Here is a 15,555-nt window from a genome sequence, read left to right as displayed (position 1 = left end):
CTTTTTGTAGATTTTCTATAAATGTTTTACATCTGTTCTTTGTCATTAGGTTTTTAAAATCTGATTAGTGAAGAGGTGAATGTCTTTTGATTCAAATTTGGCTGCATCTTTCTCTATTCGACCATGTCATTCCAACTTTGCACTAAGTTTTCCTTACTAGGGCACTTAATTTGCACACTTTTAATTTCCTTTATCTTTCATTGCTTATCAATGTTTCTGTGCGTTAACATTTTCTTCCTTTTTTTTTGAGGAAGGCCACTTTTTACCTTGATCTGTTTTACACAGTTTGTTCCACTTGTCATGTCACAGTGGTTAGCATTGTTGCCTCACAGCACCAGGGACCCAGGTTCGGTTCCCAGCTTGGGTCACTGTCTGTGTGGAGTTTGCACGTTCTCCCCATGTCTGCGTGGATTTCCTTCCGGTTCTCCGGTTTCCTCCCACAGTCTGAAAGATGTGCTGATTAAATGAATTGGCCATGCTAAATTCTCTCTGTGTACCCGAACAGGCGCCGGAGTGTGGCGACGAGGGGATTTTCACAGTAACTTCATTGCAGTGTTAATGTAAGCCTACTTGTGACTAATAAATAAACTTTTACTTTAACTTGAATGAAACCTGTTGAGTGTTTAATTGGAAGTAAATTGAAAATCTCAAATCATTTTCCGAATTTTATTCCTGTTAACTGTCCATCACAAATCCATATTACACAGGATATACAGCACAAAAACAGACCTTTCAACCCAACGAGTCCATGCTGGCATTTATACTCCATTCCCACCCTTTCTTATCCATAAGTTTTTGTACCCCTCTCCCTCATATGCTTACATAGCTTCCCCTTAAGTATTATTTGCCTGAGTTGCTGGTAGTGAGTGCCACGTTTCTACTCACTGGGTTAAAGAGCTTCCTTCTGAAACTCCCGTTGGATTTCTTGGTGACTATTTTGTCCTGATGGCCTCTAGTTTTACTCTGCTCCGTATGTGAAACGCTCCTTGGCTCAGGTTTGCATTTCTGCAACGGGGGTGCAGAGATGGGAGAAGTTCCAGCTCCATGGACTGGATCTTTACAAATGGCTGCCTGGACATTGAATTTTTTGACATGGGTCTTATCGATTAGAATTGACATAGACAACCTGGGAGAAAGTGAGGAGGATTCAGTTTGCAGAGGGGGTGCTGGGCAGAAGGCCTGCCTCGGGCGCCAGCACTGTGTCCATAGTTTAAATATAAAGATGAAAAACATGAAACATTACCCCCCCCCCCCCCCCCCCCCCCCCCAACTCAATACACTCCTGCAACCCCATTAAGGGGTAATCGATCACAGGCCACATGACCCACTCGGGGCCTATCAGAACGAAGCATATGAACCTCGGTCTATGGAAAGATAGTGTGTGGGTCCAGAGGGAAACAACTCTTACTGTGCAACCTGGAATGGAGAGCAAGACTTGTTATCAGTGATGAGCTTGTCGTTGCTGTTTAATAAATTCCTGTTGCGATTTATAGCTTCCTCGTCATATAACGTCAGGATGCTACAAATCTCTATGCCATATCTATGCCCCTACCCACCTCCATAACCCCTCATACCCTCCATGTCAACCTATGCCCCTCCATCCACCACCCATGGCTCCTTACACCCACCATGTCAAACTATCTCCCTCCACCAACCCCATAACTCTATCATACCCTCTGTGCCAACCAATGTCCCTCCACCCAGTCCATGGCCCCCATACCATCCATGCCAACCTATGTCCCTGCACCCATCCCATGGCTCTTTATAACCTCTATGCCAATGTACTGCCAGCTCATGCCACCCCATGACCTGACTCACCTCCCTTTGCTTTTACACCTGCTATACCAGCTCATTTGGTATCTACCATGGCAGGCATCTGGACGCATGCAGAGATTGGATAACATAAAGTTCTATGAAATAAAATTGAGTGTCTATTGCAAACTTAACTCTATTGAAAAAACACTCTTAAGAACCCATTTACTGCATTTATATCCTTCAACTACGTAAAGCCTTATGAGAGAGTGCACAATACCTGGTAGCAACAGGTATTGGAATTTATGGTCCCACATCATTTGACTTGTAAATGTCAATCAGGCAGTGAATTGGGAGGCACCCTACAGGGATTATGGACGGTTGTGAAATTCTTCATGCTGTGCTAACCCTCAATCATCTGTCAATAAACAGAGTGAACTAGCAAGCATAACACTCCAGACATGTTCTTCAAAGATTTAGAGAACAAGGCTTTTAAATGCTTTGACAGCCGCCTTTGACAGGTTCTTCTGATATTTCCAATGAATTTGACAGTAACGTGTAAGCACTTTTTGGACACATTGTGCCTACTTTTAACAATCCCAAGGGACACCTGATCTACCCGAAGGGCAGCTTACCTCCCCAAAGGTCTTCCTGGATCATATCCAAAAGAGTACCCCAGCTATTCACACAAATTCACAAAGTTCAGAGCTGCTCTTACCCGACCTAATCTGAATAGAACATAGAACAGTACAGCACAGAACAGGCCCTTCGGCCCATGATGTTGTGCCGAGCTTTATCTGAAACCAAGATCAAACTATCCCACTCCCTATCATCCTGGTGTGCTCCATGTGCCTATCCAATAACCGCTTAAATGTTCCTAAAGTGTCTGATTCCACTGCAGGCAGTCCATTCCACACCCCAACCACTCTCTGAGTAAAGAACCTACCTCGGACATCCTTCCTATATCTCCCACCATGAACCCTATAGTTATGCCCCCTTGTAATAGCTCCATCCACCCGAGGAAATAGTCTTTGAACGTTCACTCTATCTATCCCCTTCATCATTTTATAAACCTCTATTCAGTCTCCCCTCAACCTTCTCCGCTCCAAAGAGAACAGCCCTAGCTCCCTCAACTTTCCTCATAAGACCTACCCTCCAAACCAGGCAGCATCCTGGTAAATCTACTTTGGGTTTTACACTCCTGGCCAACCAAAATCCAACTTCAGTGGAGGCAGTTGATGATTTGAATGGCCAGCCTTCACTCCTAAACTGCGCGTGCACAATTCACAGCCTTACTCCAACCCCACCCTCACAAAAGTGGGAAAAGCCTCTGCGTCATGGTGAAAATCTGGGCAACTATGTCCACTCAATCAAAATTCATTCGCCCTTCAGCTTTCTCTTTTCAAATGAAAAGATATGAAGTCTCACAACACCACGTTAAAGTCCAACAGGTTTATTTGAAATCATGAGCTTTCGGAGCGCTGCTCCTTCAGCAGGTGAGTGGCGCTCCAAAAGCTCATGATTCCAAATTAACCTGTTGGATTTTAACCTGGTGTTGTGAGACTTCTAACTGTGCTAACCCCAGTCCAACACCACCATCTCCAACTTATGGCTACCAAATGAAAAGAGTCTGGCCTATTCCTCCTTTTCTGGTAAGTATAAACTCTCAATTTTGATACGATCCTTGTAAATCCTTTTTGCACCCTCTCCAGTCCCTGTATGATTTTTTTTTAACTGCAGTGACCAAACTACCTACAAGTGCGGCCGAACCAAGGTTTGATACAGGCCTGGTGTAGCTCATCTGATTTTCAATTCTATCCCCTAGAAATAAACTCCAATGCTTGGTTTGCTTTCTTTCTGGCCTTGATGACCTGCATCATGATTTTTAGTGATTTGTGTATTTGTAATCCCAGAATGTGTGACCTCCTGTAATTGTGTGAGTAAAATGTAAAACCCCACACCTGTGTTGAAACTTTTGTCATTTATATGACCGTTCTGTGGGTTTATTTTCTTGCCGCTCTTCTCAATATTGACTGTCCCCCAAATTTGGTGTCACCCACAGATTTGGAAATTGTGTTTTTATCACTCCAAATGTAAATTGTGAACAACCGTGGCCCCAGCCCTGCTTCTGTGGGACCCACTTCTGCCATTCTAAATAGCTATCCTTTAATCCTACTCTCTGCTTTCTGTTTCACAGTCAACTCGCTACCCATTCTGTTACTTGTTCCTTGACTCTACATACCCTGATCTATGCCTTTGTCTATTATCTTATCAAAGCCCTTTAGGAAATCTAGATAAAATACATCCACTGTTTTATTTTAAATAAAAAAATTAAAATCTTCCACACAGTGAATCCTCTAAAGGAATATTAAAATTGTTTGTCTTGATTCCATAGCTCAAATTTATATTCCCCAAGATGAAGGAATTAAAAACCTTTATTAAAAAAAAATTAAAGGTGGAAACGGCATAATCTTTCCTCTTTAGAAAACTCCAATCTTAGAAAAAAAACCTTTTATTGTGCCGATTTGTATAGATCTGTCCCTCACACCCGCTAACTATGGACCAATTGACTTTGATTTCAACATAACATTCAGAGAGACAATGATAGCACGTTGACCGTAACTACCCTTCTTGTATTGCATGATTTTTATTGTTTCCGCACACTACGTGTTCAAGGTAACAGCATGAAACTTAGCACCTCAGAAAAAGCCTCCATTACAATTAACTTTGCAAGATATTGCCAGGAAAATGGCTAGTAATACATTTCATTCAGATTTCTAATATCTGAAGACTTTATGGTGGTAAACAGTTTATTTGTGCAATTTGAATTGGCCCAGTTTACACAACTGAATTGAAAATATAAAAACTGTGATGTTGCAAGCTTTAATGAAACCAAATCCTCTGTTGTTTTGTCACCTATATTCAATAGCTTAATCAAAATGCATTCCAACAAATTTTTCAAAAATGTTACTTTTGCATGTCATTTATGAAGACTTTTTACGTTCCATTTTTGTGTGTTCTTTGTTGACTTACCTCCATGACCTATCTAATATATCCTTACCTTTCTATCCATAATTTTGCTGTTTTGGGCAGCTCTGGGTCCTGATTCCTGCTCAATTGGTATAGAAGAGTAATTCTGGTATGTTAACACTCTTTACTGTTTTCCCTTTGTATGAATTTGAGTGCAAGTCAGCTGTTGTGTTTTCACTTGTGTGCATAAAAATGGTTAAAAACAAATTCAATTTTCTGTCTTCCTCCTCCTTTCTTTTCTCTCTCTCTTCTCTCCCCCCCCCCCCCCCCCCAACGCAGCTACTCCTTTAAAACAATGCTCCCATTCCACTGCCACCTGTCAAAAATCCTAACTTGTCCAAAATGTATCTGCCCCCAGTTTCACTTGTCCATCATTCTCATCATTATCGTTGCCTTATGTTATTTCTGTCTCCCATGCACTGTTGAAACCTTGTTTTCAAAACCCTCCATGACATTGGTACTCCATGCCCCATCCCCTTCTCACTGCATATCAGCATTAGCTGAAAGAAGCGCAGTCATTTTGGCTCTATTCTCCAGAAATCCTTCACAAGGCACTTCAAAAAATCCTACACCTCCCTTTCCACTCCCGCCTTGTTGTAGTCTTTGTGAATGAGACACCTTTGAGCTGGAGGCCCTACTTGCAGCCCTCTCCTTAGCTTCTGATTAGCCAGTTCTTAAGGACATGTAAATAACTCCCATATTTCCTTTTCCTCGCAAGCACAGAATGTCTTCTGCGGGGCTCTGTTTCAAAGCAGTAACATAGAACATAGAACATAGAAAGCCACAGCACAAACAGGCCCTTCGGCCCACAAGTTGCGCCGATCACATCCCCACCTCTAGGCCTATCTATAGCCCTCAATCCCATTAAATCCCATGTACTCATCCAGAAGTCTCTTAAAAGACCCCAACGAGTTTGCCTCCACCACCACCGACGTCAGCCGATTCCACTCACCCACCACCCTCTGAGTGAAAAACTTACCCCTGACATCTCCTCTGTACCTACCCCCCAGCACCTTAAACCTGTGTCCTCTCGTAGCAACCATTTCAGCCCTTGGAAATAGCCTCTGAGAGTCTACCCTATCCAGACCTCTCAACATCTTGTAAACCTCTATCAGGTCACCTCTCATCCTTCGTCTCTCCAGGGAGAAGAGACCAAGCTCCCTCAACCTATCCTCATAAGGCATGCCCCCCAATCCAGGCAACATCCTTGTAAATCTCCTCTGTACCCTTTCAATGGCTTCAACATCCTTCCTGTAATGAGGTGACCAGAACTGCGCGCAGTACTCCAAGTGGGGTCTAACCAGGGTCCTATAAAGCTGCAGCATTATCTCCCGACTCCTAAACTCAATCCCTCGATTAATGAAGGCCAGTACGCCGTACGCCTTCTTGACCGCATCCTCCACCTGCGAGGCCGATTTAAGAGTCCTATGGACCCGGACCCCAAGGTCCTTCTGATCCTCTACACTGCTAAGAATGGTACCCTTCATATTATACTGCTGCTTCATCCCATTGGATCTGCCAAAATGGATCACCACACACTTATCCGGGTTGAAGTCCATCTGCCACTTCTCCGCCCAGTCTTGCATTCTATCTATGTCTCGCTGCAACTTCTGACATCCCTCCAAACTATCCACAACACCACCTACCTTGGTGTCGTCAGCAAACTTACCAACCCATCCCTCCACTTCCTCATCCAGGTCATTTATGAAAATGACAAACAGCAAGGGTCCCAGAACAGATCCCTGGGGCACTCCACTGGTCACTGACCTCCATGCAGAGAAAGACCCCTCCACAGCCACTCTCTGCCTTCTGCAGGCAAGCCAGTTCTGGATCCACAAGGCAACAGCCCCTTGGATCCCATGCCCTCTCACTTTCTCAAGAAGTCTTGCATGGGGGACCTTATCGAACGCCTTGCTGAAGTCCATATAGACCACATCCACCGCTCTTCCTTCGTCAATGTTCAATCAGAGCTGAACTTTAAATCCACAGCCTGTCCATCACCAAGACCACCTTTGCTACATCACTTGAATTATCCCCTTCTGCCACAGAAACTATTATCCATGCGTTTGCCAATTTGAAGCTTCCATTACTGCAGTGTCCTCCTCACCAACCTCCCAAAGTAACTCCAACTTCTTCTTGTCTAGCCTGCCTGTGTGTTGTCCCACATTAAGTGCTACTTTGCCATCAGCCCCATCCATGTTAACCTACACTGCTTCCCTATCCCTCAGTACATTGAATTAAGAACACTCTCACTCGTATTTAAATCCCCCCCAGAACCTCATCCAATTCTGTCTTTGCAACCTCCTTCAGCCATACATCACCTCCCATTTCCACATCTGACACTTCTCACTCCATCCTGCTGTTAGAAGAAGAACCTCCAGGAGTCTCGGCCCTCCTCTGTGGAATTCCTTCCCAAATTTCCCGTGCTCCTCCACTTCTCTTTCCAATATTTAAAAACGTCTCCAAAAGTTATCTCTTGCACCATGAATTGTAGTCCATTTCCGTTATCTACTTTTTTCCTCCTTTCTCTCTTTCCAACAACCTCCCATCTCCCACCCTTCACACTCTCTCCAGAAGTGAAAAGCTCCTTGGGACATTCTCTACGTTGAAGGGGAATCCACATTCTATGCTATCCCTATCTTCAGCACACTTTTAGCTTTTTTTATGTTTTGATTTTCACTTGATATCCAAATCTAAATTTTAAGATAGGGCGTCCTAAAGATACATTGTATATGATGCACATTTTGAATTGATTTGCCACAAGCGATACTCTGTATGCTACAGTACTTAAACTACCATACATGTTCTGCTATTCCAAATTATGCCTCCATTGAAACCAAACTGTAAACAATGAAGGTCGGCAACAGTTTAAGCTGTATGATGGGCTAATGTCTGCTGGTACTTATGAAATATAGTTTTTGTGAATTAATAGTTTTTATTCTTGTAGAAGCGAAGAGAAGAAAATTAGTACTCACACGATGAGAAATTCTCAGTTTGTCTTTAAAAAGATTCACCAATTACGCTTCCAGAAAAATCAAATCAACTCTGACGAAGGATCATCCAGACTCGAAAAGTCGGCTCTATTCTCTCTCTCTCTCCACAGAGCTCAGACCTGCTGAGATCTTCCAGCCTTTTCTGTTTTTAAATCAAATCTTGTGTTTGTTTACCATGCTTATTGGGTTCTTTTTGACAAATGGTGCCCAAAACTATCCGGCGTTTAATTGAACCGTTTGTTTTGATCCCAGCTTTGCACTAACTTTATTTTGAGTTGGGGAGCAATAAAACTTGACATTTTGGCTTCAGTCCATGGGTTAATGAAAGCCAGAATCAGCCTATCATTACTCAGAAACCCCCGCTGGGAGGATGGGCTTGTGTAGATATCAACAAGAATGAGTTTGTATGTGATGCTCTCTGTGCCCAAATAGTCTGTTGATATTCATTGTCCACATTGCATGAAGAATAGCCACCTGGTCTGGGCAGGGGAGTGTTATTGGTAGCTATGTAACTACCCCTTCATGGGAGGTCCATTGATGCCTTTGCAATTGTAGTTTGGCACAAGAAGGTGATTGGTCCCTCTGTAACAGTAGCTGATCAGAGGAAGACCACTGATTCGAATAGAAATACTCCAGCACAAGGGACCCCCCTCCACGTAACTGCCAGCAGACACTTGTTTAACTATGGCACGCTAGTGTCTGTGTGATTGTACCCCAGCACAAGTGGCGATCGACACCTTATGCAACTACTGTCAGGATAAATGGATCACGATTGAATCTATAGTAATACTCTGGGCCAGGAGGTCTGCTGCCTGTACGCAGTATGGAACCACTGACAGTGCCTGTGAGACTATCCCTGGGGAGGGTAAACTTGGTAATTTAAAGAAAACAGTCATTTTTGTTTTCTGACTGCTGTATATGCTACTGTATATGCTACAAAGGAGGGGCCATCGTCATATTGAACAGACATCATGTCTATGCTACTCGTTACAGGTTCAGTCATTTTTGAATGATTTATACAATCTCTTAATTCTGGAAAGCTTATATTTTTGATTATATTAAGATGTTCTTGGGTATACTGAAGAACTTGCATCCTGTATCTTAGAATAGATTTTGTTTGAGGTACTTTACATTTCCACCTAAGGAGACACCTCCTCACATTTTCCATGTTACTTCTGGTAAAGAAGGCAAATGGTAGGTTGGCCTTCATTGCGAGAGGTTTCGAGTACAGGAGCAGGGATGTGTTGTTGCAAATTCTACAGGGCCTTGGTGAGGCCACACCTAGAATATTGTGTGCAGTTTTAGTCTCCTTTCCTGAAGAAAGGTGTTCTTGCTCTCGAGGGAGTGCAATGAAGGTTTACCAGGCTGATTCCGGGGATGGCGGGACTGATGTATGAGGAGAGATTGACTAGGTTAGGATTGTTTTCGCTGGAGTTCAGATGAATGAGGGGGAATTTCATAGAGACTTATAAAATTCTAACAGCACTAGACAGGATAGATGCAGGAAGGCTATTCCCAATGGTTTGGGTGTCCAGAACCAGGAGTCACAGTCTGAGGATACAGGCCATTTAGGATGGAGATGAGGAGACATTTTTTTCATCCAAAGAGTGATGAGCCTGTGGAATTCATGACCACACTACGTAGTTGATGCCAAAACATTGAGTGTATTCAAGAGGCGGCTGGATATAGCACTTGGGGCGAATGGGATCAAGGGTTTGGGGAGAAGGCAGGATTAGGCTATTGAGTTGGACGATCAGCCATGATCGTGATGAATGGCGAAGCAGGCTCGAAGGGCCAAATGGCCTCCTCCTGCTCCTCTCTTCTATGTTTCTGTGCACTCTGGTCCAATGTTCAATTCAGCCTATGAAGCCTAGGCCAGAATTTTCCTGACACAGGGCCAGTCTCGACCTCTGGACCATAGTAGTAGAGTTGATGAGGGGGAGCCAGTGGATGTTGTTGATTTGGACTTTCAGAAGGCTTCCAACAAGGTCCTGCATAAGTGCATGGGTTTGGGCATAATGTATTGAGCTGGATAGAAAACTGGTTGGTAGACAGGAAGCAAACAGCAGGAATAAACGGGTCTTTTCCAAGTGGCATACAGTGACTAGTGGGGTACCACAAGGATCAGTGCTGAAACCCCAGTTATTCACAATGTATATTAATGCTTTAGATGAGGGAACTAAATGTAATGTCTCAATTTGCCGATGACACAAAGATGGGTGGGAGGGTGTGCAGTGATGAGGATGCAGAGAGGCTTCAGTGTGATTTGGACTAGCTAAGTGAGTGGGCAAATGCACGGCAGATGCAGTATAATTTGGATAAATGTGAGGTAGCAAAAACAGGAAGGCAGATTATTATCTGTATGGCTATAGATTGGGAGAGGGGACTGTGCAATGAGACCTGGGTGCCATCGTACACCAGTCACTGAAGGTAAGGATGCAAGTGCAGCAGGCGATGAAAAAGGCAAATGGTATGTTGGCCTTCATTGCGAGAGGATTCTAGTACAGGAGCAGGGATGTCTTGCTGCAATTATACAGGGCCTTGGTGAGACAACACTTGGAATATTATGTGCAGTTTTCATTCCTTATCTGAGGATGGATGTTCTTGCTATGGAGGGAGTGCAGTAAAGGTTTACCAGACTGATTCCTGGGATGGCAGGACTGATGCACGTGGAGAGATTGAGTCTGTTAGGATTATATTCATTGGAGTTCAGAAGAAAGGGGGGATCTCATAGAAACTTATAAAATTCTAACAGGACTAGACAGGGTAGATGCAGGAAGAATGTTCCTGATGGTGAGGAAGTCCACAACCAGGGGTCACAGTCTGGGGATATGGGATAAATCTTTTAAGTCTGAGATGAGCAGAAATTTCTTCACCCCGGAGAGTGGTAAGCCTGTGGAATAGGCTACCACAGAAAGCAGCTAAGGCTAATACATTGTATGTTTTCAAGAAGGAGTTAGATATAGCTCTTGAGGCTAAAGGCATCAAAGGATATGGGGAGAAAACAGGAATTGATGGATGATCAGCCATGACCATAATGAATGGCGAAGCAGGCTCGAAGAGCCGAATGGCCTACTCCTGCTCCTATTTTCTATATTTCCATATTGCGGCCTCAGAGCCTCTGTGGGCAGCCACTGGGAACCTAATAGCAGTCTTCCTGTTGGCAACTAATGAACATTAAATACAGCAAGCTGGCTCTCCAAGAAAGGTGGCCATTGCTGAGGCTATAAGGAAGCGAGGGGCACCTCCGTTTTGAAGTGCCCTTGAATGAGAGGATGACAAATGTATTTTCCGTCTGGGCCAGGCATGTAAGCCCCAGCAATCGGAGGGGTAACCCGCCCAGTGGTAACAGTGGGGCCGCAGTTGTGGCCATTCTTGGTGGGGCTCTCCTTCTTGAGATAGGAAGCCTCCAGAAACAAAGGCCCCACTCGGAACTCGCTGTGAGATCAGTTCCATGCAGCTGGTGGGGTGCTGCTCCTCAGTTAGGCCTTAAGTATGCAAATTAACCACCTATCTCCACGCCAAGCCCTTGCCAATGAAAGGGCTTGGTTGTGGGTTGATGTTGGGGGATCCTTCTGATGCAGCTCCCCAACATGTTAATAATCCACCCATCTCCTAATCTGTCGTCCTGGATAAAATTGGTTAGATCCAAGCCATGGTGGTCCAATTTGAGGTAGTCTGCAGTCAATATTAGTAATATTAGAAATCTAGTAAGTGGGACAGGAATGAACTACTGGATAATTTGTTCAGCAAGTAGGTTTGTAAGTATAAAATTGTGCTTCTGAAGACTATTATACAATAATTACACATGACCTATGATCAATAAATTATTTCTCAGCTAACTTAGTTTATTTGTCCAGGACTATTCAGAATTCGGATTTAGAAATTAATGAACAATTCTGCAAATAAACACTATTAAAGAAATTGAATCTCAGTGGTGAAACTTTGGAATAACAATTATCATTTCTATCGATTGCCTTTTTATGATTTGCAAACTGTGATTCGACTGTTGAAGTCATGGCATTTTCTGATTTAATAAAAGGGATACTCCAGGGACCATTGGAAAAAAATACTGTACTTTGATTCTAATTCTCTTTTAAGCTAAAGTATTTTATTTGTTCCCAAACACAGTCATTGTTATTTTGCCACTATTTGATCTCCATGTATCAAGTTGTGGTACTATTTTCCATTCATTCTCTCAAATTTGCAATATTCTTTGATGCTTAAGTGTGACTAGCAATGATATACGGCGCTCAGGTGCTGTGTGAATGCTCGATTGTCAAATGCTGAGCCTATTGTTCACCTTGTGCTGAAACAATCAAAATGTGCATCATCATTCAAAGTACACCCAAGTAACAACCAATCTTTAAGGTTCTGGTGCTGGCCTGGGAGGTAATAACCACAGCTCTGTAGCTACTCTATCCACATTTATTTATATATTGGGAAGAACTTTCTGAAGCAACCTTGGTTTTCCATAAATCTCCTGCCTTGTGCAGTGCTGTGGGCCCTGGGAGAGTTCCATTCAATTACTATCTCCTCTAAAGATTTGGTGGGGGTTGTCTTCATATAAATGTTCAGGAAATCGAGTACCTTTACTTTGTGATTTCTATCTCATGAATGAGCAAACCCACCTCACTCCTCACCACCCCACACCCCAAACACACGACTTTTGATGTCAGACATTAAAAGCCTATGCAGTTTGTTCAATCATGGATGCTTTAGCTGTCTCAGAATATTTTCAATATATTTACATACAAATACTTAAATGAAGTTGAAGTAGCAGCACAGCTGTGGTTACTAACTACAGGGACACTATCAGGATTTTCCATTCAGTCAATAAGCCTTAATACCCTTGGCATTGCCTTTGAATATGTTTGATTACATTATTTTTCTTGAGGCTTATTCAAGGATGCATCTCAACTAAGTATGATCAATTTTTAAAACGAGTTACATGCTGAGACTATGATTATTTTGGGGACAGATGGCAAGTATTGTTTAAACTATCTTCGTGAAAAATTGTTTCAATCTTGTGTTGTTTACAAACATGCAGTAATCTAAGTCACATTGTCATGCCACTTACCTATGATAAATCGGTAACCAGCTCTTTATCTTCCCAAAGAGAACAATGTTTGCTGTGCATTGAAATCGAAGCCGTGGCCCTGTATGTTATTGAATGTGAAGCATCATAGCCACTTGGCTAAATTGTAGTCGTTTGAAATGTGAGATGTTTCTCAATTGTATATTTTTCTGCAGGAACCTCAGACTCGACTGAAAGCCTGAAAAGCCAGAGCACCAACAGTTCCTCTCAGCCTCTTCTTGCTGCCTCCAGTTCTGTTCATATAGAGGATGAGAACCAGGTTCCTTGAGAATTAGAACCAACACCAGAATGACCAATTGCATGTGCCATGTAAGCTCTACTGTCCCTGTGTCACAGACTTGTCTTCATGATGTACTTAACTGTCTTGTTTCGTACTAGTTCGCCATGCTTCACGGTGTATTCATTTCACATTTGCACCGTATATTTTAAGAGACGTGTGACTCAGACTTGTTTCCTCTTATATTCCCATTGACTGTAGCAGTTTGACTAATCAATGTTCATACTTCTAATTTAAAATGGTTATTGCTCTGTTACATCTTTCAAAATACATTCTGCAGTAACAGAAAACACCGGTCAGAGACTGAACTTATTTCCTTTCTACTAATCGCTGAGAAAGCCATGACCGTTCAGGTTTTCATTTTTTAAGAAAACAATACTAACACTTGGTAGGTTAACTGAGAAATTCAATTATACAAAGCTAAAGTATCGTATCTAACACATTTATTAATGACTCATGATTCATGTCATGTCGTGATTCATGGCACCAATATACATTGAAGCTGTTTTGGATTTTTGCAGCATAGGAACTAACATTTAATAATGCATGATTGGTTTTAAAGAAACTTAAAACAAATGTCCTGAGTTTGTACTTTGGGCAGTATCTACTTTTGTCACCTGTGCAGAATGATTTTTCTTTCTCGCTGGAGTTGCTTTTTAAAATTTTCTACCTTTCCAAACGCGCTGTACTGTCTTGCTTTACTCTTCCATGTATGTTTGTGAACTGACTTTAGTTCAATGAACTGATGGAAATTAAACCCATGTTTTAGAAAATTGTGTACGATAGGACCAATGTTCCAGGCCATTGAAATGTGTACAGGTTATTATTTTCCATCGCAACTTGCAAAGCATCTAGTTTCTTCTGACTCCCTTCATTTACATTAAAAATGGTGAGCATAACCTGCAGTGGTATTTTAATGCATAGTTTGTGATATTGTGTTTATCTGTCTACTGTTGTGGTATTTAAATCAATAACCTACACATGAGTATGGCAGTAGAATGTTGAAGATTTGCAGCAAATGTGGCCCATAATTCTGCTGGATCTTGGAGCAGCTAAAACTCAAGCCTTCAGTATGCCTTTGCCTGCATTTTACACTGCACCAAACCAATCTAATTGCATGAGATTTTACATCTGATTTTCCAAAAAAAATTGTTCATAAGTGATAACTTTTAATTATGAGTTTAATTTGGTCTTTTTGCTTAAAATGTTCACACAGCTGCATAGATTTAACTGCTGAGATATAATGCTATTGCTACTATGCCTCCAAGCATTGAATTTCTTCCCTAAAATACCGTAACACTGATTGTTGGTGATTGATTTCCCTTCTGTAAAAGGGACTGTATCCCTTTTGTATCTCGTGCTGTTTCTTAATCATTTAACCAGTTTTCATTCAATTTTTATGATGAACAACGTTGATATTGAAGCAAATGGTAAAAATATGCAGGTAAATTAGAGCACAGAAAAATAATTTGTAATAGCAAAAATGTTTTAAATGTTCTTTATTCAGTGTACACCTCCGATAAATTAAATATGCCATCTCTGATTATGCCATGGTCCCTTCCTAACTCCATTCAGCTGTACAAAAGGGAAATGATTAGCACATGTGCACCGTTTATCCACACTCTGCAAAATGTGTGCGTTACCTTTTGCTGTATTGACATTATTCCTGAATATTGATGATTTTTGGTCTTGCTATTCAGGGGATGTTAATACAGTACATTCATTCATCTGCTGATATGGTGTCTTTACTCTGTGCCTTGTACCTGATCTTATGATGAAAGTATTTCTTAAAAAAAAAGTCTTGTCATTTGATCTGGTGATTGTGATTCAGCAGAATCTGGAATTTCGAACAGTTTTGGATGAAAATACAAATTTTCTATATGCTGTACTGTAAATAGATGCTTAGTTGAATGTATTGTGAAATGACATTGAAAACATAATGAACAGCATAACGTGGGTTATCCTGCAGAATCACGTTAGAATTTACCTATTGTAGATTTTAATCTTTAGTCGCTCATTTCCATAGAGCTTCATTGCTGCATTATTACAGAATGTATCAAGTGCATCCTTTTAAAGGTTGAAGAATTTCACTGTAATTTCATATAAATGTGATTTTGCATTTGTTTGTAGTATAATGTATTGTAATAAAACGTAGCAAGCAACACTAATCGGATTTTTAAGTCTATATTTTCCCACATGTTATATTTTACCACATGTTATCCCTAAAACACAGCACCTGATCATGGTAAATGTAAAGTGTTTCAGCATTTGAAGAATCTGCTGCACTTTTTTATCAGGTCAGTAAACTCTTATGACCATTGGATACTGTGAATGCATCCTCTCACTTGGGGAGAGAGTGGCAGCATTGTCGTGGCTAGATATGTTTGCTGGTTGAATGTTTTAAT

General features: G+C 41.8%; 1 protein-coding gene across 5 annotated transcripts in view; it reads left to right on the top strand.

Annotated features, from left to right (window-relative positions):
- The window catches only part of LOC144510533 (E3 ubiquitin-protein ligase MGRN1-like), a 155,395-nt gene extending 140,077 nt beyond the window's left edge, over positions 1-15,318 (top strand). For 3 of the 5 annotated variants that reach the window (XR_013500643.1, XM_078240045.1, XM_078240044.1), the window contains 2 exons: positions 4,846-4,891; positions 13,029-15,318. Coding sequence is in view for 3 of the 5 variants with exons in the window: in XM_078240045.1 (XP_078096171.1) it covers positions 4,846-4,886 (41 nt within the window). In the remaining 2 variants the exon portion in view is untranslated. The remainder of the gene's footprint in view (positions 1-4,845; positions 4,892-13,028) is intronic. The other 2 variants (XM_078240046.1, XM_078240043.1) reach the window with 1 other exon arrangement.
- Positions 15,319-15,555: the final 237 nt, after the last annotated feature.

Source organism: Mustelus asterias, chromosome 23, assembly GCF_964213995.1.
Source record: "Mustelus asterias chromosome 23, sMusAst1.hap1.1, whole genome shotgun sequence".
Taxonomy (NCBI): domain Eukaryota; kingdom Metazoa; phylum Chordata; class Chondrichthyes; order Carcharhiniformes; family Triakidae; genus Mustelus; species Mustelus asterias.
The sequence above is the reverse complement of the archived record's forward strand: the minus strand, read 5'-3'. Positions and strand labels throughout refer to the sequence as shown.